The following is a 23099-nucleotide window of genomic DNA, read 5'->3' on the forward strand; positions in this document are numbered from 1 at the left end:
ACATGTCTAATATAATCAGAGAGAATGCCTTCCCAAAGCTTACATACAATGCATGTCAAACTTACTGGCCTGTAATTTTCAGCTTTATGTCTATCACCCTTTCCTTTATACACAGGGGCAACTATAGCAACTTTCCATTCATCTGGTATAGCTCCTCCGACCAAACAATAATCAAATAAGTACTTCAGATATGGTACTATATCCCAACCCATTGTCTTTAGTATATCCCCAGAAATCTGATCAATTCCAGTCGCTTTTCTAGTTTTTGACTTTTGTATCTTATTGTAAATGTCATTGTTATCATATGTAAATTTTATTACTTCTTTGGCCTTAGTCTCCTCCTCTATCTCGACATTATCCTTGTAACCAACAATCTTTACATACTGCTGACTGAATACTTCTGCCTTTTGAAGATCCTCACATACACACTTCCCTTGTTCATTAATTATTCCTGGAATATCCTTCTTGGAACCTGTTTCTGCCTTAAAATACCTATACATACCCTTCCATTTTTCACTAAAATTCGTATGACTGCCAATTATGCTTGCCATCATATTATCCTTAGCTGCCTTCTTTGCTAGATTCAATTTTCTAGTAAGTTCCTTCAATTTCTCCTTACTTCCACAGCCATTTCTATCTCTATTTCTTTCCAGTCTGCACCTCCTTCTTAGTCTCTTTATTTCTCTATTATAATAAGGTGGGTCTTTACGATTCCTTGCCACCCTTAATGGTACAAAACTGTTTTTGCATTCCTCAACAATTTCTTTAAACCCATCCCAGAGTCTGTTTACATTTATATTTACCGTTTTCCACCGATCATAGCTACTTTTTAGAAACTGCCTCATGCCTGCTTTATCAGCCATGTGGTACTGCCTAACAGTCCTACTTTTAAGACCTTCCTTTCTATCACATTTATTTTTAACTACCACAAAAACAGCTTCATGACCACTAATACCATCTATTACTTCAGTTTCCCTATAGAGCTCATCTGGTTTTATCAGCACGACATCCAGGATATTTTTCCCTCTGGTTGGTTCCATCACTTTCTGAATCAGCTGTCCTTCCCATATTAACTTATTTGCCATTTGTTGGTCATGCTTTCTGTCGTTCGCATTTCCTTCCCAATTGACATCTGGCAAATTCAGATCTCCCGCTACAATCACATTTCTTTCCATGTCGTTTCCCACATAGCTGACTATCCTATCAAATAATTCTGAATCCGCGTCAGTGCTACCCTTTCCCGATCTGTACACTCCAAATATATCAAATTGCCTATTATCTTTAGAAATGAGCCTTACACCTAGAATTTCATGTGTCACATCTTTAACTTTTTCGTAGCTTACAAATTCTTCTTTCACCAGAATGAACACTCGCCTCCCACCCTTCCTATCCTATCTCTACGATACACACTCCAGTTACAAGTAACTATTCTCATTTTGGTTCCGTATTGAAGTTGACGTATGTCTCAAGTATTATTACAATATTATAAGTCCACCTGTTCAATACAATACATTGTGGACTTATAATATTGTAATAATACTTGAGACACACACTCCAGTGCCGTGAGAAAATTTCTGCATCCATTATATCATTTCTCAGCCATGATTCAACTCCTATTACAATATCTGGTGAATATATATCTATTAAATTACTTAATTCTATTCCTTTCCTTACAATACTTCTACAGTTCAACACTAACAATTTTATGTCATCCCTACTTGATTTCCAGTTCCCTGTTCCCTTATCACCGCTCCCTAGGCCATCCCGTTTCCCTGAATGTACCTCCCTATTACCCTTCCAAACAAATTTCCTAACTTATATGTACCACTGCTGTTTAAATGAAGGCCATCTGAGCGCAGATCCCTATCTCCTACCCACCCATTTGGATCTAGAAATTTCACTCCCAGTTTCCCACATACCCACTCCATAGTCTCATTTAAATCCCCAATCACCCTCCAGTCAGTATCCCTTCTACACAGTATTCCACTAATAACAATCTCCGCTTTCTTAAACTTCACCCGTGCTGCATTTACCAGATCCCACACATCTCCAACTATGTTGGTACTTATATCAGCTTGCCTTACGTTGTTGGTACCAACGTGAAACACTACCACCTTCTCCTTCCCCTCCTCCCTCTCTTCTACTTTCCTCAACATCTGCCTCAACCTAATTCCTGGATAACACTCTACCCTGGTACCCTTTCCTCCACACACTTTCCCCACGTGTCTAACGATGGAATCTCCCATGACCAGAGCCTCAACCCTACCCACCTCGTTTGATCCCCTCCCCTCCTGGTCAGCCCTATCTTTCCTGATAACTGCAGAAGCTACTTCCTCCTCCCTTTTCTCCTTCCCATGACCCTGTTCCACCTGTCTTTTCCTATCATCTACTCTACATTTTCCTTTCCTACCTTTTCCCTTCCTCCTACTCCCACACATCTTAGCAACAGTTCCCTGTCCCTCATCTTCCCTCTGTTGTTCTACCTGGAGTGACTCGTACCGATTTTGCACAGACACCTGTCCTGAATTCTGATCCTGAATAGAGCTCTTAGCCTGCAATCTCCTTCCCCTTAGAACATTAGACCACCTGTCTTCTACAACTCCTCCCTTTCCTTCCCCTCCCTCTTGTACACCTACTGTAACCTGTACGTTGTTTGAGGGAGTCCTATCTTCCTTCCTGTCTTCTGTGAGAATCCTAATTATCTCCATCAAACTTTCCAACTCCTCCCTCATACCCCTCAATGCCTCGCCACACCCACAGAAACTACACTCGCGCTCCTTAGCCATTCTTTATGGGGGGGGGAAAATTAAATTAAAAATAAAATAACTTATTTGCAAAAAATAAATGAACGGAGGGATATATTGTCTGGGATAGTACACAACAATAAGGTAATTAATATACGACTACACTACAATACTACTTAGTCGTGCTCTATTTTTTTATCCTACAACCCCTGACAGGATAAAAACTGCTGTTAATTACTGAATATCGAAAGTAATAGCCTACACAAGAACTACACAATTCCAAACTGCAATTAAGCCTATTCTAATTACAACAGTATTTTAGTACGAGTTTCTACGGATACATCTACTACACCAGTACTACACAAATATTTTACAATAATAAAATAATCACACTAAATTCTAATAGGATATTACTCGTATACTACTGTACAGTACACTACAGTAATGTTAAACTACTTTCAGACGTATCCTAATTACGATACCGGTACCGAACCGTATGGCACTAAACTAAGCACAACAGAAATGAAATTTGCAAGAACTACTGTACTCAAAGATTACCAACGAAGCTAAATGCTTAGACAAAATTATTATTAGTATTACGGTCTAATAGATACACACGAAAAATAACACACGAATATAGCAGGCAAGATACGGCGCTATCTAAATGTACTGTATCTATACTACAATGTATCTACACTACACTACCCTGCGTTTGGTTAAATGCTTAAGTATCGAAAAGATTGCCGTACACGAAGAAAAACACGAATATAACTGGCAAGATACTATCTAATATATTATACCTTATCTTCACTACAATTCTACTGAAATGTGGTTATGTGATTATTACAGCTGGTGAATTACTATTATTTTCCCTACTCCACGGGACGGAGAATAAAAGTGTCCGTAATTAGGCCTACTGAAAAATACGAGGTTGTCTACAGTAATTTCTCAAATATTTCTATCAAAACTACTACTACTACTACTACAGGGACTTGAACTGCAATTACTGGGATATATGAACTTTATTATTATTAGCTAACTGCTCATAAATACTGAAAGATCGAGGGAGTGAAATATAAATTACGGATACTTTTAACTACCTACTTAGAAGTACCAATGAATGGAATACAAGATCAGCTGATTTTTATTTATATTTACTTGACTACACTACACCCTTTGGAATAGGAAAACTTAAAACGGTCCACCTTTTCAATACAAAAATGTTATAGTTTATTTATAACATGTATTTGCACTTGGAACTAGTTTCAACGCTGTTCTGCGTCATCATCAGCCAAAATGTGGGAAATAGGCCAGCATGTAGGCATTTATATTACACAAGGCGTTACATTAAACAATACACATCTTATAAGGAGATAAAAACAGAGACGAATATAGAAACAAATGATTCGTTGAGAGAGCAAAAGTTATACATAATAAAAATAACCTTAACCACACATCTTGCAGTGCGAAAGTGTTCTTCTTGAATGATTCCTGAATATAAAACACCCGCGCACACATTTCTGAAGAGCCAGCAGGCAGGAAAAAGTAAGGTGAATCCTTAAGAGTTCTTCTGAGAAGAGTTCATCATTCTTTCTATGTTCCGAATAACTAATGAAGTCTCCCTTGAGTTCTTGATAAACATTCACAACAGGAAATTAAACAATACACATCTTACAAGGAGATAAAAACAGGGAAAGTTATACATATTAAAAATAACCTTAACCACACATCTTGTAGTGCGGAAATATTCGTCTTGAATGATTCCTGAATACAAAACACACACGCACACATTTCTGAAGAGCCAGCAGGCAGGAAAAAGTAAAGTGAAACCTTAAGAGTTCTTCTGAGAAGAGTTCATCATTTTTCTATGTTCCGACTAACTAATGAAGTCTCCCTTGAGTTCCTGATAAACATACACAGCAGGAAATTCTCCTTCACTCTCAACAATAGCTATAAAGACCAACGGTAAATTTCATTTTAAATATTGTGCAGAGACGTGAAAGCATGATCTTGAACATGATATAACTCCTTCATTTAACCCCATTTTTTACACAAGGTGTTACATTAAACAATACACATCTTACGAGGAGATAAAAACAGGGACGAATGTAGAAACAAATGCAACGTTGAGAAAGCAAAAGTTATACATATTAAAAATAAGCTTAAACACACAACTTGCAGTGCGAAAATATTTGCCTTGAATGATTCCTGAATACAAAATGCACGCGCACACATTTCTAAAGAGCCAGCAGGCAGGAAAAAGTAAGGTGAAACCTTAAGAGTTCTTCTGAGAAGAGTTCATCATTCTTTCTATGTTCCGACTAACTAATGAAGTCTCCCTTGAGTTCCTGATAAACATACACAACAGGAAATTCTCCTTAACTCTCAACAATAGCTGTAAAAGACCAACGGTAAATTGTATTTTAAATACTGTGCAGAGATGTGGAAGCATGATCTTGAACATGATATAACTTCTTCATTTAACCACCTTTGAAAGTCTCTCTCTATATTACATAGCTTCATTAACACACCATTCTGTGGATGCACAAAATAATCTTGTAATCTTCACAGGTCCGGTATTCAGCTCGACAAGAATATAAAATAGGTATTAAGGAATACGTTGTTGAGAGTTTGGAGGTTGACTGTGCCAGTATTTGTGGTGTATTGTTGCAGCGTTACGTGTAGGGTGGGGGCAGGTTTCTATGATGTTAATTGCTGGCCATGAGGCGGTAAAGCTATGGCGCGAGATGAAGAGGAACAGAGCGTGTTGGATAGTTTAGGTCTGGGGAGCGGCCATTGTTGGATTAGGAGGGGAGAGGGAAGGAGGGGAAGTATGGGGGGTGATGTGGTGAAAGTGTGTGGCGTGACAAAGTATTATGCATAATCTGAAAGACAGATCTGTTTTTCGGGATATTCATGTTTTTGAAAAATTCAATGAGGAAGTCGAATAGGATCTTTGGTTTCTCTGAGATATCATTTAAGTTTTAAGTTGGGATTGAAATATTGGTCTAAATGAATATAGAGGTTTTCAGTGACATCTAGGAAAGAACCTTTGTTTAGAATATCTAATACCTCAAGATCTTGATTTATTTCAGTAAAGTTGTGCTTAAATTCTTTTATATGTAGGCCGACCGCGGAAAAACGGTTGTGTTTTATGGCATTGACATGTTCTGCATATCAGATTTTAAAGCTGCGTCCTGTTTGCCCTAGGTAAGAACTTTTGCAGTCTTGGCAAGAAAACCTATATACGCCTGATTTTGAAAAAGGACTACTTTTATTTATTGATGAAGAGTTGTGTAGGATCTCTGTGCTTCTATTGTTAGTACGAAAGGCTATTTTAACGTTGTGTTTTTTAAAAACGTTAGTGACGTTGTAAATTTCTTTATTGAAGGTAAATGTGGAAAACGTGGCAGTGTTAGTATTGTCTTTTATTAGGGTGGTTTTTGGGCGGTGTCTGAATTTATTGATTATTCTTTCAATAAAGGATTCATTATATCCATTGAATTTTGCTATAGAGCGAATGGTGTTCAATTCTTTATTTAAGTTTTTTCTTGACATCGGAATTTTGAATGCTCGGTCTACTAAGCTATTATATGTAGCCGCTTTGTGTGTTTGGGGGTGTAGTGAGTCATTTCTTATAGTAGTGGCCATTTGAGTGGGCTTTCTATAGATACTATATGTGAACGAAGAGGGGTGCCTATTGATTGTTAGGTCTAGGAAGTTGATGGAGTTGTTTGTCTCTGATTCTAAGGTAAATTTAATGTCATGATCAATGTTATTAAGGTTTTTGAGGGTGGATGGCGCGTCTATGGAGCGTTCATCTAGGATTATAAATGTGTCATCTACGTACCTAGCCCAGAAATGGATATTAGCAAATTTGATGTTATTGTCGATGGCGGTGTGCTCTAGGAAATCAAGGTAGATCTCTGCTAAAATTCCTGAGGCTGGTGAACCCATAGCCAAACCATCTTGTTTGTAAATGATCTTATCGAATGTGAAGTAGTTATTGTTAATTAGTAATCTTAATATGGTCATAAAGTCTTGAACTTCTAGTTTACTTAGTTGATTGTTAGCAAGTAAGTTCTTTTCGATGATCGGGAATAATGAGTTGGTGTTTATACTGGGATACATGTTGACTATATCAAAGGAGTGCATTGAATGATATGGTTGAAGCTTGAAACTGTTTAGTTTGTTCACTAATTCTACAGTGTTCCTGATGGATTTATTTGATGAGAATTTATAGTTTATTAAGAAATTGTTGGATAAATTGAGATAATTTATATAAGGGGCTTGGTCTGTAGTTTATTATGGGATGAATAGGGACACCGGTTTTGTGGATTTTGGGTAGTGCTTTAGCTGTTGGTAGGCCTGGGTTCATAGTAATTAACTTTTGTTTTTCTTGCTCAGTGAGGAGAAAAGATGTGCTCTTTAGAATTTGTTTCAATTGCCTTTGAATTGATTGTGTTGGGTCCTTCTTAACTATCGAAAAGGAGTCATTATCTAAGAAAGTTTTGGATTTCTGAATACAAATCATTCAAGGCAAATATTTTCGCACTGCAAGTTGTGTGGTTAAGCTTATTTTTAATATGTATAACTTTTGCTTTCTCAACGATGCATGTGTTTCTACATTCGTCCCTGTTTTTATCTCCTCGTAAGATGTGTATTATTTAATGTAACACCTTGTGTAAAATATTGGGTTATATGAAGGAGTTATATCATGTTCAAAATCATGCTTTCACGTCTCTGCACAATATTTAAAATGAAATTTTACTGTTGGTCTTTATAGCTATTGTTGAGAGTGAAGGAGAATTTCCTGTTGTGTATGTTTATCATGAACTCAAGGGAGACTTCATTAGTTAGTCGGAACATAGAAAAAATGATGAACTCTTCTCAGAAGAACTCTTAAGGTTTCACTTTACTTTGTCCTGCCTGCTGGCTCTTCAGAAATGTGTGTGCGGGTGTTTTATATTCAGGAATCATTCAAGAAGAGCACTTTCGCACTGCAAGATGTGTGGTTAAGGTTATTTTTATTATGTATAACTTTCTCTCTCAACGATTCATTTGTTTCTATATTTGTCCCTGTTTTTATCTCCTTATAAGATGTGTATTGTTTAATGTAACGCCTTGTGTAATATAAATGCCTACATGCTGGCCTATTTCCCACATTTTGGCTGATGATGACGCAGAACAGCGTTGAAACTAGTTCCAAGTGCAAATACATGTTATAAATAAACTATAACATTTTTGTATTGAAAAGGTGGACCGTTTTAAGTTTTCCTATTCCATTCTCAGTTCAATACGGACAAAAATGAAATTCCTAGGTTTAAACTACACCCTTTGTTCACAATTTAGCCAACAATGCAATATTTGAATATGAGGACTGACAATAATCAATAACAATACGACTGTTAACTATTACCGTGTAATCTCTTTAACTTCTTTTTAAATGGAGGTTTACAGGCATATCGTGTTTTTTTTTTTTAATGTAGTAAATTATTACCTTTGCGATAGTTTGAACGGATATCTATACGAAATACCGGAGAAGTTGCTGCAGAAGTTACGGTACTATTCCTTATGATAACCTACCTTTGTAAGTATAACCAACGAACCTACAGATATTTACAAATATTTTTAAAGTTAATATTATTACCGTACCTAAAGTATTTCCTAAACCTAAAATTGAAACAAGGTACACCTAGCTAGCCTACTTAACCTAGAAAACGTAATTTACTGAAGACCAACTGAATTACTTGTTACAAAATTTAAATAAATGTCACTACTCCCAATTTCTACCAACAAGCACTAAACAGCACTAAATGAATCAGATATGCACAAAATTTAGCTAATTCAATAGGTTTTCACTACTTTATCACTACAGTAATGCAAGAGCTCTCTCAACAGCCAACCGTTCTCAAGCGCATCCAACAATGCAATGCGTTACATTTTTTATTTCCCCATACGTCACTTTCTTCCGTTTAATATTTGGTGCTGGCTTATCGTAGAACCCAACACAATACTTCCCCTTAATATGCATATAACAAAAATGCACATTAATTTGATTGTATTTGTTATTATTTCCGTTCGGATATAGATTTTATGGTAGTCTATGTTTAGGTTGTTACTTCTGAAGATCATTCGATGGCACAGCCGATAGTGTTGTCGATATACTTTATTTCCGATTAGCTGTTTTACACATGTTCGTAAACTTCATTGCAGTGATAATTTATTGAATCCATACAGTTCTCCTAGTTTTGTTCGAGAATCGTAATGAGTTCACCAGTGAAGAAGAAACGCTACAAGCAACAGCAGTACAATCAAGTGTACTTGAAGAAATGGGAAGATAATTTCATGTGGGTTAGACCTGGTTCAGGTGATAAAGATGCTTTTTGTACATTGTGCAAGAAGGAATTCAGCATTTTGCATGGTGGACAGTTTGATCTCAACAACATGCCCAGTACAAAGGACATCAGTTAAAGGAGAAAGCAAGTAGTCAAACCACAAAAGTGTCTAAATCTTTTGTGAACACTAAGAAATCTGAAGCCAATGTTGTCACAGCTTGTGAGTTAGGACCTTTGTATCACACAGTCAAATATAACCTGAGTTATGCAAGTTTGGATTGCAGCAATAAATTGACGTCATGTATATTCTCAGATTCAGAAACAGCTGTAAAACTATCTTGTAGCAAGACAAAGGCAGAAATATTAGTGAAAAACCCATTAGCACCTAAAAGTGTTAGTGATTTTGTTAATATTCTAAAATCTCCTGATAGTAGTAAGTTTTTCTCAGTAGCAACAGATGCTTCCAACAGAGGCAACAAAAAGATGTTCCCGGTTTGCATAAGATATTTTGAACCGTTAGTGCAGGCGTACAGAACAAACTGTTGACATTTATTGAACAGTCCGATGAATCTTCAAATGCAGTGGCAAAATTAATCATTGATAGTCTGGAGAGCCATTCGCTAAATATTAATAATTTAACAGCATATAGTGCTGACAATGCTAATGTGAATTTTGGCAGGAAACAATCTGTTTATCAATTGTTGCTTTCCAAGAATCCCAACCTGCAGAAAGGCAGTTCTTCAAATCACATGGTTCATAATGCGATAAAGCATGCCATGGAAGAGCTGCAAATGGATGTAGAGAATCTTGTTTTGAAGATCTATAATCATTTCTCTGTATCAGCTAAAAGGCGTGAGCAATTGAAATCATTTTTTGAATTTATTGATTTTGAGTAGTCTGAAATATTTATTTACATTTAATGACCTTCATTGGACCACTCTAGCCAACTTTATACAAAGAAAATTTTTTAGTTTCCTGTCAGCCCAGTACTTCATTCTCTCTGATCTTATCCTTCTTTCTTCATCAGAAATCATCCTTCCTATTGTCTGTTTCTTGATTCTGATTTGCAGTCTGGTTTGTGAGTTTCTTGATTTTGTCGGTTTTGTTTCTTAGGTCTTCCACTGTAATTTGTAGTTCATCCATATCTTCCTTGATTTCTGTAATCCACTTAATGTTGCACTTACTGTTCCATAATTTTTCTATTATTCTCCTGATGATCCTGTTCTGGTGTCCTGATTAGATGTCCAAAAAATGAAATGCGTTTCTTCCTGATTGAGCTCATTACTGGTTCTATTTCCTTGTAGACTGTTTCATTAGAAGCTACTCTCCAGTGTCCATCTTTTTGGTATGATTTGTTGATGCATGTTCTAATGATTCTTCTCTCTATCTTGAGTATTTTGTCTGTTTGTGCAGTGTTAGTCTTTTTGAAGATGGTTTCACTTGTGTATGTTATTTCTGGTTGAATGACTGTTTTGTAATGTTTTAATTTTGTAGCTATTGACAGGCATTTTTTGTTGTAGGTATTCTTGGCGACATATTGTGCTCTAGTCAATTTATTTATTCTGTTATGCCATGCTGGCTTTTCATTGAGGTTATATGTTATGATTTCTCCCAGATATTTAAATTTATCTACAATTTTGATTTCTTGGTTTCCTATGGCAATTTTGTTTATGAGTGGTGGGTCAGTAAACATGATTACTGTCTTTTCAAAAGATATTCCAAGACCAATTTTCTGTGCTATTTCCTGTAGTGATATAACTTGTTGTCGGGTTTCCTGAATATTGTTGGACAAGAGAGCAAGGTCATCGGCAAAACCTAGGCAATTTAAACTTATGTTGTCTTTGGGTCTTCCAATTCGGATGTTCTTTGGGTTTCTCTTGTACCATTCCCTCATTATATATTCCAAGGCACAGTTGAACAGCAGTGGTGACAAGCAATCTCCTTGTCTTAAGCCTGTTTTTATGATGAATGGCTCAGAGAATTCCTCCTCTGAACTTGACTTTTGATTTAGTGTTGGTTAAGGTGAGTTCAATCAATTTGATTAATTTTGGATGGAAACCAAAATTTCTTAATATTTTCAACATTGAAGGTCTATGGATACAGTCGTAAGCTTTTTTAAAGTCCACGAAGGTTATTGCAAGAGGTTTGTTTAGCTTCTTGTAATATGCTATGGCTAATTTTAAAGTGATGATTTGTTCTGCACAGCTTCTCCAAGGTCTGAAGCCTCCTTGGTATTCACCTAATTCTTCCTCTAGTTGCTCTCTGATCCTCCTGTGTAGGATTCTGGAGAAAATCTTGTATGTGCAGTCTAAGAGAGAGATACCTCTGTAATTATCTGGATTGCTTTTATCTCCTTTTTTGTGGAGTGGGTGGATTATGGCTGTGGTCCAATGTTCGCGGAACTTTTCTGTTATCCAGATTTTTGTTAGGGCCATGTGTAAAGATGTTCGAACTGTATCACTGGCATATTTCCACATTTCTGCGAAAACTTGGTCTTCTCCACATGCCTTATAATTTTTCAACTCTTTGAGTGCTGTTTCCACCTCTTGGATTGTTGGGGGATTTATGAGTTCAGGCGGGGTTTTGATGGGCGTGTCTGTATTAATTGCTAAAAGTTCCTGGGGTTCTTCACAATTCAAAAGTTTAATGAATGCTTTTGCCATGATTTCGGCATTTTCCTTGTCATTATGTGTCGTTTTTCCATTCTCACTTTTCAGCATTAATGTGGGAGGGGCAAATTTTTGTACTTGTCTTCCAAACATTGTGTAAAAGTCTCTGGAATTGGTTTTGTGGTAGTTTTCTTCTATTGAGTTGATTAGATCTTTCTGTGATTGTCTCTTGGTTTGCCTGATAATTTGTGTGAACTTTTTCCTGATATTTTTGAGGTTGGTTGCACTTTCTTCTGTTTTGTGTTTTTGAAATTTTAACCATGCCTGATGTCGTTCATGAATTTTGTCACATTCTGAGGTCCACCAGGCATGTCTTTTACATGTGTCTGAAATATTAAGGCATGTGCCCACAAGATGGCTCTCCTTAACTCTTGCCATTAACAGATTGAGTACTGGCCAGCTATAAAGAGCTACTTCAAGAGCATTCATGCCTGTCCAAAGCAACTTGCATCAGTATTTTTAGCTGAAGATCTGAAGAAGCAAATTATTCCTGAAATATACTTGTATTTTGTGTCAAATATAGGAGGTCAAATGCAATCAGTATCAAAATACCTGGAAAAAAGGAAGCTACATATTATTGAATCTCATAACAGTCTGTGCATGATCTATAACAAGATCGCACAAAGAAAGAACTATAAATTCTATGGGAATGACACTCAGAAATTAATGAGAGATTTCATCAACATTCCTTAAGAAGATTTCATATGAATTTGATCGTTTCTATGACACATTGCTGAAATATCTCAAACCATTATGACTTCTCAGTTAGTAATAAATATGCAAGGTTGGAACCTCTTTCTTTGAATGGGGAAATACAATATTGTGACTTTGAACATGCAGTGGAAATTCTCAATCTACAAGATCAAATCAACCTGGACCAGCTATATGAAGAATTTTGTGAGGTGACAGATTACTGACTGTATCACTAAGGATGGTAATGTTTTGTCTAAGTGGGTGAAATTCTTCACACTAGTACCTCAACAAAATGTGACAAATCTCTCTCTGCTCATATGTTTTATACTAAGCATACCCGGTTCAAATGCTTTCGTGGAACAAGTGTTTTCGATGATGAACAACAAATGGACTGATGTTAGGAACCAGTGTTCACCAGAACTCATAAAATCAGAGCTTCAAATTGTAATAAATTTTGACATATCCTGCAAAGAGTTTTATAACCGAGTAATGAATGACAGTAGATTCCTAGATAAATCAGTTTCAAAAAACGAAAGTGATACGAAGCAGTAGGGTTAAGATGTAAATGTGAGTGGTTTTTGATCGAAAATGGCATTTAATAAAAATATGAATGCATGAGTCATTAAAAAATATGTCCATGAAAAATATTCCCTCTTTGTGAAGAAAGTGGCAACCCTATTTTTGGTAGGTAGTGTATTAAAATAAAACTACCAGAGATGTTTTTCAGTAAGTCATAAAATCTTGAATATTGAATTTTCACGACTGCATTGTAATCAAAACCGACTTTCAACCTGTTAGGTCATGTTACGTGCATTTAGTACGTGTTGCAGAGGTGTTATGTACAGAACAAAAATGGCCAACCAGACACCAGTGGGATCCGAACCCACAACTCCTGATTTTAACACCATAGCTCAATCTTTAGAGCAACCGACGCGAATCGGGAGGTTATGGGATTTTGGTGTCTTAAATGCAAGGGTAGGGGAGACACCAGTTGTGGGAAAACAGCATGGGTAGTCAAAGTGTAGGGAACTGCACTGCAAATGGACTGTTACTTCTTGGTCTGTGCTCTGAACATGAATTTTACATAAGAAATACACAGTTCCACCTACCAGACCACTACAAACCGCATGGATGCATCCACGTTGGAAATTTTATTTGACATGATTGTATGGTTTGATAATTTATATTGTCTTCACCTTGTCCCCCGTTGCAATTCATTCTCATTATTTATCTTTACTGGAGCTGGATGTGAGGCCCGATGACCTTTGATGTTTAGGCCCCTTAAAACAACAAGCATCATCATCATCAAGCAAGCATCGGAGCTGGATGTTTCGCTTGTTTAAAGAAGACGGGTAAGATTACTTATTAAAGCATTCATAGTCCTTGTCATATTTTAGAATATTTTAATATAGATGAAGTATGTACACTGCAATACAGTGAAACCTCCTTAGTACATTCCTCATTAACACGTTTTCCCACTTAGCACGTCGTAAATTCAAAGTCCCGATTCTCATCGTATTAAATACAGTGAAACCTCGTTAATTCGAAGTCGTTGGGACTCAGAAATCGGACTTCGAATTACGTGATTTCGAATTAACCGCCAATTCGCAATTCAGAAGTACCAACCCTTGCCGCGTTACAAAATATTCTAAGGCACGTTACTGCATGCAGTTAACCTTGATTCACAGTTTATACCTTTCAAATGCCATGAAAAAAGAACTATTTCCAAAATGTATCCAAGAAGGTGCATTTACAGTATTCAAATAATGCACTGGGATATCTCACTGGTAAACATAATGGGCCGATGACCTTCGATGTTAGGCCCCTTAAAACAACAAGCAAACAAGCAGGTAAACATAACCTCACGCAACGAAAGAAAGAAAAAAAGCATGATTCTAAGACGAGGAGAAATCTATGCTGGCTCCCATGTGCAAGTGCTTTATTAACTGGATTACTATACTGTATGCATTTTAGATGCCTTGTATTTACACAGAAAGTACCCGATGCCCTTAAAATCGAACTTTCCTATGACTCTATCCTTGTGTACGATTTCCCGCCATGGCACTTCTCTCATACTTCAGAAATGTAAACACTTGCCGCGTCACAAAGTATTCTAAGACCCATTAATACATGCAATCACCTTGATTCACAGTTTAAACCTTTCAAATGCCATGGAAAAAACTATTTCCGAAATGTATCCAACAAGGTGCATTTACAATGTTCAAACAATGCACTTGGATAAATCACTGACAAATATAGCCTCACGCAATGAAAGAAAAAGAAAAATCGCACAATTCAAAGAAGAGGATAAATTATGCCGGTTCTCCTGTGCTAATGCATTATTTTTTGGATTTCTGTACTGTTTGCATTTTTATTATAGATGCTTTGTACTGGCATGGAAAGTGCCCGACGCTCTTAAAACATTGTGGCTTATTGAATTTCCTATGACGAGGGGATAAAGTATTTCGCTTCCATGTGCATTGCAACGCACTACTATGACCTCCCTCCCTCACACTTGTACGATTTCCCGGCTGGCAATTTCTCCTTTAAAACCATAAGACCGTTTGGGCTCGCATTAAAATAAAGCAATGCAGTTTCACCGGCAATGACAATATTGTTCGGTGCCTACGAATTTATTATATGAGCCACGTTTTTCGTCAACTGTCGGCATCGTCAGTGTTCGCGGATTCTGTTTTCCCGCAAAATGCCTGTTGTGTGATATTACGGCGTTCCTTGAAAGGTTGAATACAAAAGAATTCCGATTTTATTCAACTTAGCAATCATGAAGCGCATTGTAGACCCACCGAAGTGAGTGTAAGTGTGGAAAGCTACCCCTCCACGTTCTGGAACACGCGTTCTATTATGATGCAGAGGGGATAAATTTCGAGTTGAAATTACTCTGTAACATAGTATTGTTTTAAAATGTAAAGGCAGTTTCGAATTAAAAGTCTGAATTTCGGTAATGGGGCCGACATTGTACTTTGAATTACGGATTATCCGTATTTCGAATTAAACAATTGAAATAACATGCAAAACTGTATCTCATGTTTCCGGGAACGAGAGCTTCTTCGAATTAGGCGGGATTTTGAATTAACCGATTTCGAATTATCGAGGTTCTACTGTATATCTAAAAATACCTCACTTATCGCTTCACGAATTTTCACTATTACTGCTTAGTATGATCAAATTTTTCCTAGCTCTGAAAATGTTATTTGCCAGCCCTTATGAAACAAACGTGATTTTCAACTCGGGTAACATCCATCGCCACAGTTGCATTATAACGGAAAAAGTGAGCCAATTTGTGCTTGTATTTCATATTCCATTCAGAAATTGATTTTGTGTTGAGTGGTACAGTGAAGTTTTTTGTGCGTGATATGGTAGCCTATATCTGGATTGGCCGCTAGGCCCCTTTAAACAACAATCATCATCATCATCATCAGGAATATAATCGTGTGAAATTGATTAGCGTGGTGCATATTTGTCGTGTGATAGCCTGAGTATGGATATGGAAAAAGTGAAATTCCTTTCTAATGAAGAAAACAACAAAATATTTCAGAAAGTGGACTGCCATCCGCATCTTTAAGCACGCAGAGGTCCCGAATGTTGAACTCGCACCTTCGAGTTTCGACTCGGTCGATTCGACTTAAAATTGTAAAATCCTTTTATTTACAACCACCTACTCAATACAATACAATACAATACAATACAATACAGTCATTGAATTATAAAATAATCATGAGGTGTTTTAAATAATGGGACATGTTTCGTTCGGCATAGCGAACATCATCAGCCGTTAATGTGCAAAGACTAGTTCAGGGCCCTGAGCTTAAAATGATCAAAATTGTGTCCTCATATTAAAAGAATAACAATGTCGTAATAAAAAGTAATAATATAACATTAGACTTAGATTGTAGCAATATGTACAGATTAACAGCAAGAATTTGTCGTGGAATACATTGAATGATGGCAGTCTGTGAAGTTCAAAACTATCATGAGTGGTTAAAGTAAAAATAAATATTGTGGACATTAAAATATACGTCAATGCGTAAAGCATGGATTAATTATTGAGGATGGAGTTCCTTCAGTTATGCAAAAACAAGAGTTGAAATAGAGTCCAAATTGAACCAGTCAAAAGGCGCATAACGACGAAACTAAGGTTGATATGACATGATCTCCAATAGTTGCGAATTCTGTAGGAGAGATGATCTCGATGCCAGAAGGAAATACAAGTTAACTAGTCCATATTCACGTGCTAGCAGTAAAACTAAAATCGTATGTAACATAGAACAGCAATAATGGACTCATGAGTAACGACGATCTTGAATATAAGGGGAGTTCTAGCAATTTTTAGATGAATGGAGCAGATTATGGAACAAATTGGAGTTTGGAATCCTTAGGACTAGTGTGAGGTGTCCGCTAGCGTTGTCTGCATGAAGCAAACACCTCACACTAATCCTAAGGATTTGAAACTCCAATTTGTTCCATAATCTGCTCTATTCATCTAAGAATTGCTAGAACTCTCCTTATATTCAAGATCGTTGTTACTCTTAATGAGTCCATTATTGCTGTTCTATGTTACATACGATTTTAGTTTTACTGCTAGCGCGTGAATATGGACTAGTTAACTTGTATTTCCTTCTGGCATCGAGATCCTAAACTTCCTTCAGTGGCACTACATTCGTTCATTAGTTTCAGCTGTGTTTCACTCAATGCACAGTTCACTTGTCTTGATTATGTGTTGTCCTTCATTTTTCTAGATCATTCTTATTGTCCGCTAGAAGAATTTATGCTAACTATGGTCGAATTTGTTCAGTATTTCACTTAGACGGATAGTTTGAAGTACGACCTGTAACCGGCAGGAAAGATATAATTATTAATTTAAAAGATTTTTGTTTAAGATTCTGTTATCCAATGAATTGTACGTATTTGAAAAGAATTGTAAAGGCCGAAACTTACCCCTATTTAATTGTTCGTTGTGTAAATTTATTCTAAATCTTCAAAAGATTGGCATATTTGGTGTAACCTGAAACCGGCAGAAGAACGTGTTGATTATTTAAGAGAATCTGGAAACATGTTTCTTGCACGAAGTTATTATGCCGTAAAGAACTGTTTTTAAAATTTACCCCTGTCCAATTTATTCTGGTTACGGAGTTTACTTGTTTGTTTCCTTCTCTACCGTCTTCGACCTAGTGTAATAGCTGTGTGACAGGTGCGTTTTACTGGTATGGTTTGGAGGGGGAAGGAAAAGTGAGAGTGTGTTGTCATTTGTTGTCGAGTTAAGGGGATTGGTTTCTATTTGTGACGTAGCTGCTTTGTGATAGGTTACTGCTTTCACTGGGCGTGTTCGATTGCTTTCTAATACTTCCATGTATCTTACAATGTGTTCAAATAAGGGGTTTCTTTGTTCATTTATTTCATTTAAATTTTTATCCTTATTTAACATTTTGTCCAGAAATATGTGTATACTTTCAAAACTATTCATTAGTCTTCCCTTACTTAGTCTGTTGATAATTACGAGATCCTGGTTGATGTTTGTAAATTTGTGTCCTGTCTCATATGTTCGCCCATTGCCGAAAACCTCCTGTGTCTCTCTGCATTAATATGCTCCTGATATATTATGAAATTGCGCCCGGATTGCCCGACACTGATTACATGTTAACTTGTAAATTCCTGAGTTTTGTAACTTACTTTCATTATTCTCGTCGTACTTCAAACTATTCGTCTAAGTGAAATACTGAACAAATTCGACCATAGTTAGCATAAATTCTTCTAGCGGACAATAAGAATGATCTAGAAAAATGAAGGACAACACATAATCAAGACAAGTGAACTGTGCATTGAGTGAAACACAGCTGAAACTAATGAAGAACGAATGTAGTGCCATAGAAGGAAGTTTAGGAAGTTTTTAGTTAGAAACACCATTAAGTGTTCTTTACCAAAAATTTTAATTATCAAATGTTTTTATATTCTTTCGCCTAAGCTATAAGATAAGCAGCTGATGATGATTGCCAAGCAATTGAAACATGTACTGCAGTTTTTAATGACATAATTTAGCCTAAGGTTAAATAATAAAAGTATCGATCAGGTGGAAAAGTTTGTATTTAATTCTTATTTGATTGCAATATCGATACGGAATGAAGTGGATAGTATGTAATAAAACCTTAGTTTTGTCGTCATGCGCCTTTTAACTGGTTCAATTTGGACTCTATTTCAACTTTTGTTTTTGCATAACTAAAGGAACTCCATCCTCAATAATTAATCCACACTTCATGCATTGACGTATATTTTAATGTCCACAATATTTATTTGTACTTTAACAACCCATGACTGCTGTCGTTCAGTGTATTCCACGACAAATTCTTGCTGTTAATCTGTACATATTGCTACAATCCAAGTCTAATGTTATATTATTACTTTTTATTACGACATTGTTATTCTTTTAATATGAGGACACAATTTTGATCATTTTAAGCTCAGGGCCCTGACCTAGTCTTTGTTCATTAACGGCTGATGATGTTCGCTATGCCGAACGAAACATGTCCCATTATTTAAAACACCTCATGATTATTTTATAATTCAATGACTGTATTGTATTGTATTGTATTGTATTGTATTGTATTGTATTGTATTGAGTAGGTGGTTGTAAATAAAAAGATTTTACAATTCGAATATATTATCTTCAATACGGTTCTATTATGAGATTCATTACATGTAACGATTCGACTTAGTCAAAGTTTTCAAAATGGCGGCCAGAGTCATTCTGTCGCAGTCACACATGGCCAAGTATAACCTCCAATTCATTGTCCAAGAATGTGACCCGAAAATAATGTTTTATAACCCACTGCTCCAAAATAAGAGGCTTCTACTAACATTTGTGCATCTACAATAAAACTTTGATATTTTTATTGGCCCCAGTGCATATGTTTTCATATATTTTGTTGTTTGATGTTTTTCATACCGTTCAGTGCATTTATTTCATAAGCCCCAGCAAAAAGGTTTTCATATTTGTTCTCTTGTGTTTTTCACACTTTTTAATACTTTCCTCTCATCTTGAGAAATGGTAGATATAGTTTTCACTGTACTCGCAGATACATGACGTAAAATGCCTTCATGTATTATAGAACTATTTAAAATAGTTTCCCGAAACATGTATGGTTAAATAGTTTTCTTTCATTAATAAGTGTATTGACAAGGCGGATTCAAATAAAACTATTTTAAATAGTTCTGTAATACATTCAGACTAGTCAGTACGGATCAAACAACCATATTAACCTATCATGGTTAAGTTTATCAACAAATACCTTCATGTCGGAAAAAATCGTATCTAGTGTTTCCATATCCCTGACGGATAGTTTTTATTGGTATATTCTGTTGTACGTTTTCTCACTTAACATGTTCATTTTTGTTGTCCCCTGCAGAAATGTCTTAATGAGGTTCTACTATATTGAAATATTGAATCTACATCCCTTCCTAATTATATGGTGTAAATGTCTATTTACTTCAATGCTGTACTATCTGCATAATACATGAGAAAATATCTTCATGTTTTTTAGCACAGCTGCACAGTCTCGGAAAAGTGTAGTCGGTTACCTTACGTACTGAACCTCTGGAAATGCATTGCTTTGAGCTCCGTGAATAAGGCAAAGAGTGAAGTTCAAGAAGCAGCCCTACATGAAGCCTGTCTTTACATGGTCTCCCAGTTCACTCTGGGTGCAGCACACTCTTATGTTGTACCTCTACTGGAGTTGGATGTCACACTCGCTAAGAGAAGGCTGGTAAGTTTCACCTGCTCTATATACAGTGAAATATCATTAGTGCGTTCCTCATTAAGACATTTTTCGCTTAGAATGTTGTAAATTCGTGCCGAGATTAAATAAGTCAGCACTGGCTTTCTGACCCCAACTTGGCAGGTTCTACCCGGGCTCAGTTTAAATACATCAGCCTCATGTTGGTAGATTTACTGGCACATAAAATAACTCCTGTGGGATTAAATTCTGGCACCTCGGCATCTCCAAAAACTGTAAAAGTAGTTTGTGGGATGTGAAGCAAATAACATTACTTCTTGGTTCAAATGGGCCTACTTTGGGCCACGCTTGTTCAACTGTTGGGCTTTGATCTTTGGCCAGTATTCTCACATTTTCTGCCAGAGTAACTCCTTTTTTTCATCTGTCCAGGAGTTAACCTTTCTTCCAGGGTTTTTCCTGAAATCCATGGACTTCTTTCAGGATATATTGTACAGGCTGTCTATCTTGAAGATCTGATATTCCCAGTTCTTCAACACCCTTCTCAGTTTCTGTCAGCCAAGTGGTACGGATCATCTGGTTCTGTCAGAGATGAACAGGCAATTGGTCAGTCTTTTGGGAGGCAGTCTTACTATGTGGCCATAGAAAGCTGCTCTCCTTTTCCTAGCACAATCAATTACTTTCATTTATAATGTCTCTAAAGTCTGTTAACAGACGAATTTCTTCATTCAAAGAAAAGCTTAATGGTACCCAAACTCGCTTCAAGAAGGCTTCCGTTACTGAGGAGCACAAGGAGGTGAAATGTGAACTTGTTGCAAAACCAGATCTCTATACAGGGCGACCTAATTGCAGACGCAGTGCAATATAGCGGGAGAAAATGCTTATTACTCATTGCTATGGCAGAAGTTCCAAACAAGAACGTCTATGCCAAAGTGGGATTTCACAACACTGAACACTTCCCATCTAGGGATAGACTTGACATTGGACACCTTAGACGGTGTCATAGAATTGGAAAACCCAAGAGAACCACAGCTATGGTAGTGATGGGAGGGGAAAGGCCCATCATAATCTAGTTCACACAATACCACAAACATGACACTGTCTGGCATGCAAAGTAATTGCTTAACCCTATCATTGTTAGGTTTTATATGTATATGTACCCCTTCTGTGCTGGTTTTCTTCCCTCAAGAATATGTGATTATTGAAAATTAGCTTTACTGGTTATTTAGCTGACATTTTAAGTTATTAAATTGATATTAAGCATAAATTTACAATGGTGATGATGTTCAAAGTCTAAAAATGGACATTTCTGTGGTATTGATCAAAGCAAGGTATAATACACAAACCCCATCATATGGTTGACACATACAACATTTTTTCAGCTTGTCAACATTGTAAGTGCAAAAGAGAGGCAAATTTTTGTTCACATACATATCATTCCACTTCTGAAGTCTACTATTTGTAGAAATTGGGTAAACTGTTAAGACGTTGTAATATTCATTGGTAGCCACCACAATAACGTGTACCAGTGCAGAACTGAACATACACAGAAAGAAATCTATTTTTGGAGAATCATCACATAATATATTGTCTGCAACATCTGATTTGAGTGAACAGAAAGTGTGTATTGGAGTAAACTGATCAGCAATCCAAGAAAATTATAATGAAATTTATTATTTCCGTTTGACTGATGGAGGTCAACTTCTTTCACCTTCGTCTTCCTCACTGATGTCATTGTCTGCATCTTCACCATCATTGTCCAGATAGTCATCTGCGTCACTATCAACTAAAAACTCTTCAACTTCATCATTACCAAGGCATCTCCTCTTTTGCGATACAGCCATTTTTGTTGTTGTGGGGAGAGGTGGATCTTACTGTTAGTAACTGTTTTCAGGAAACATCAGAACTAAGACTATTCTCTTGTATTTGTCGCCATACCAGAGCTTGAGTGTACTGAAAAAATTTGTGCCTCACTGAGTGATGACCGGCACCCACCTTTCTTTCCCGTTTCCCTGCCTGACTCATCTGTGAGGCAGCCTGCTCCATTCCTCTCCTCATCTGACGACCAGCCCTCACAGGTTTCCCACACACCACCCACTGGGTCATTAGCGCATAAATCCATTGAGAAAATATCAACACTCAGTCTATTCCTGCACATCGCACAGAGTTAAAAGCTTTCTATGAAGAGGCAATATAAATGTTTTTGCAGTCTCTGAGTCTTGGCATCTCAACTCTTTACCTTCAACTGTAGTTTCGCTAAGAGAGTTCTGATTATGGAGAAACAAGAGAGATGGGTGAGGAAGCGATATGGCTTTCTACTTTAGGAATAAATTCCTCATTAAATTAATTTATAAATCTCTACATTCTGATCATCCAAAACCTGAATTTCTGTTTATGGAAATAACTACCTTTACTCGGAAAGTTCCAGTACGAGTGGTATACAGACCTCCTAGAACAGGAATTTTGTGGAATTAGAAGACAGCTTACTAAGACTTGACTCAAAACAGTTGCTTAATACATTTGAATCCTGTAACAAGTTTGTACTTCCACTAAAACCGACTTGCCACGTTCACTCAACTACGATTACTTCTGATACCCTCATTGATATAATGACAACAATTATCCTAACAGAATTCTAACTCGCAACCAGTTCCCAGTCCCAGATATATCATAACCTTATTTATTTAGCATACTCGGTTTTGAGTCCCATGATGCACACAAGAATACATAACCTATAGAGATACGAAACTCATTAACATAACTTCTCCTACAATATGCTTATGCCTTCCCATGGCATGATATTTCATTTATAAATGACCCTGATGCTAAAGTCGAAATGTTTAACTTCTTGCTTCACAAACTTTATGCCAAGCATGCGCCAGTATGCAAAGTTGAAGAAATGAATAAACTAGG

At 36.6% G+C, this 23099-nt stretch overlaps 1 protein-coding gene across 1 annotated transcript in view; it reads left to right on the plus strand.

Annotated features, from left to right (window-relative positions):
• LOC136858749 (unhealthy ribosome biogenesis protein 2 homolog) overlaps positions 1-23099 on the plus strand; it is a 211295-nt gene that overhangs the window by 171800 nt on the left and 16396 nt on the right. The window contains exon 11 of the mRNA XM_067138511.2: positions 19998-20219. Coding sequence (XP_066994612.2) covers positions 19998-20219 — 222 coding nt within the window. The remainder of the gene's footprint in view (positions 1-19997; positions 20220-23099) is intronic.

Source organism: Anabrus simplex, chromosome 1 (assembly GCF_040414725.1).
Source record: "Anabrus simplex isolate iqAnaSimp1 chromosome 1, ASM4041472v1, whole genome shotgun sequence".
In the NCBI taxonomy this organism is placed as follows: Eukaryota; Metazoa; Arthropoda; class Insecta; order Orthoptera; family Tettigoniidae; genus Anabrus; species Anabrus simplex.